This window comes from Sarcophilus harrisii, chromosome 1, assembly GCF_902635505.1.
Source record: "Sarcophilus harrisii chromosome 1, mSarHar1.11, whole genome shotgun sequence".
NCBI classification, from domain to species: Eukaryota; Metazoa; Chordata; class Mammalia; order Dasyuromorphia; family Dasyuridae; genus Sarcophilus; species Sarcophilus harrisii.
In genome coordinates, this window is record NC_045426.1 from 657760932 (window position 1) to 657763161 (window position 2230).

The 2230-nt window shown below is 37.5% G+C and overlaps 1 protein-coding gene across 1 annotated transcript; it reads left to right on the forward strand.

Annotated features, from left to right (window-relative positions):
* Positions 1 to 829: 829 nt before the first annotated feature.
* On the forward strand, positions 830 to 1765 carry LOC100924469 (olfactory receptor 7C1-like). Its single transcript, XM_012544163.1, has one exon. The coding sequence runs from the start codon at positions 830 to 832 to the stop codon at positions 1763 to 1765; it is 936 nt and encodes a 311-aa protein (XP_012399617.1).
* The last annotated feature ends 465 nt before the right edge of the window (positions 1766 to 2230 follow it).

Consider the following 2230-nt stretch of genomic DNA (forward strand, 5'->3'; position numbering starts at 1 on the left):
GTCAATTCCACTCTGTTTCTCACATATGGCAGGACATTCATCTCTACTAAAAAGGAGATGGCTCCATACAAATGGACTTTGGGACAGGGGTTACATAAGCAATTTCATGTGTCTATTTATCCATCCATCCATCATCTATTTGTCCATTTAAAAGAAAGAAATAGCAATGGCACTTTCTTTATACTTATCATCTTGGTAAGTTTTGTGCAGCATTTAGAAATTAATTGATTTTCCCAGGATCCCAAACCTAGTGTTAGAAGCACATTAAAAAAAATTAAACTAAAAAGTCAAGGACATGTAAACTGGATCACAACCAGTTACTAGAAATAATAAAAAGAACATTCCATATAAGGAGACAGATAAAATATGTGATTCTTGGCTCTTGGTCATAGAGCTGGAAAGGATGTAAGAAGATCATCTAATACAAACTCCTCATTTTGCAAATGTTGAAACTGAATCTTAAATAGATAAACTGACTCAAAACTAAGTCTCAAAGGCAGAAAGTACAGAATTGGGATTTTATAGCAAGTTTTTTTGATTCCAAGCTCAGTGCTCTATCTGTTGGACCTGCCTGTCACAGATAGAGTAGAGTAACATTTGATTAGAAGGGATCACTAGTCCTTCTCCTACTGCAGTTGAGGAAACTGAAACTGAGAGGGGACATGATATCCCCAAGATAGTATATGTATACTATAGTAAAGTAAATGGTGAAATTGGGACCCCAATTCAGAGGCTCTCTGATTCATATTTGGATCTTTCCTCTATGTAAAGAATGTATTTCCTATTTCACATTCTTTTGTCATCTCTTTCTTGCAGACATATTAACTATATGGGACCACGAAACCAAACATGTGTTTCTGAATTCTTTCTCCTGGGATTTTCCGAAAAGTCAGAGCAACAGCTGCCTCTCTTTGGGTTGTTTCTGAGCATGTACATAGTTACTTTGTTTGGAAATCTGTTTCTTATGATGGCTATTGGCTCAGATTCTCACCTCCACACCCCCATGTACTTCTTTATTTCTAATCTGTCCTTGGTGGATCTTTGTCTCGTGTCCACTACAGTCCCCAAGATGCTGGTTAACATCCTGACACAGAGTAAGGCCATCTCCTATGTTGGCTGCTTCACTCAGATGTATTTCTTCTCAGTGTTTGCTTGTATGGACAATTTCCTTCTTGCTGTGATGGCTTATGATCGCTTTGTGGCCATTTGTCACCCTCTGCGCTATGTGGCCATCATGAAGCCACAACTTTGTGGTCTACTGGTTCTGATCTCCTGTGTTCTTAGTCTTTTAACTTCTCTCCTTCACAGTCTCATGACAACACATCTCTCCTTCTGTAAAGACCATGAAATCCCATACTTCTTCTGTGATCTTACTCAGCTTTTGAAGCTCTCTTGTTCTGATACCTTCATCAATAACATTTTGGTTTATTTTACAACTGGCCTCCTGGGTATTGTCCCTCTCACAGGGATTATTACTTCTTATACACAGATCTGTTCTTCTATTTTGAAAGTCCCATCTGCTGAGGGGAAGTATAAAGCCTTTTTAACCTGTGGGTCTCACCTCTGTGTTGTTTCATTATTTTATGGCACAGTTTTTGGAGTATACATGACATCAGCTACCCACACTTCCTGGAAAAGCATAGTTGCTTCAGTGATGTATGCTGTGGTAACCCCTATGCTGAATCCCTTCATTTATAGCCTGAGGAACAAAGACATAAAAGATGCCTTGAAGAAATTCATTAGCAGATCAACTTCCTCTCAGTGATGGGCCATAACCCTGAACCTAGGGATATGAATTTAGTAACTGAGACCAAATATCCACAAGTCAGAATCTTGGATTCTAAATATGAGGTTCAGGACTCCCTGGAGTCATATTCTTCTAAATGACTCTCATCTTTTTAATTGTAGATAATTAATCTTCTGCTTCCTGATCTCTATTTCCTGTCACTTCAATGGCACTGACTTCTGACTTTATTCATCTTGCTTCATCAGAACCTGATGTATTTTTACTGAAGAACTCTGGATATGAAATCTCATGGTTTTTGTTATTTATTGGTCTAATACTTTTAGCCCTGGCAAATCACAAGCTTTCAGAAATTCACTTTATCTGTTGAAATGAGAATTATCATACTTCCATCAAAGCTTTTAAAAAATTTTACTTTTCTGCATAAAATGTTAATAGTGCATATGAAAATGTTTGATGTTGTGTGTAGGAATATAGGCAGTTATG

Coding starts and splice junctions, on each gene's coding strand:
- LOC100924469 (XM_012544163.1), top strand. CDS start 830: ATGGGACCACGAAACCAAACATGTGTTTCTGAATTCTTTCTCCTGGGA.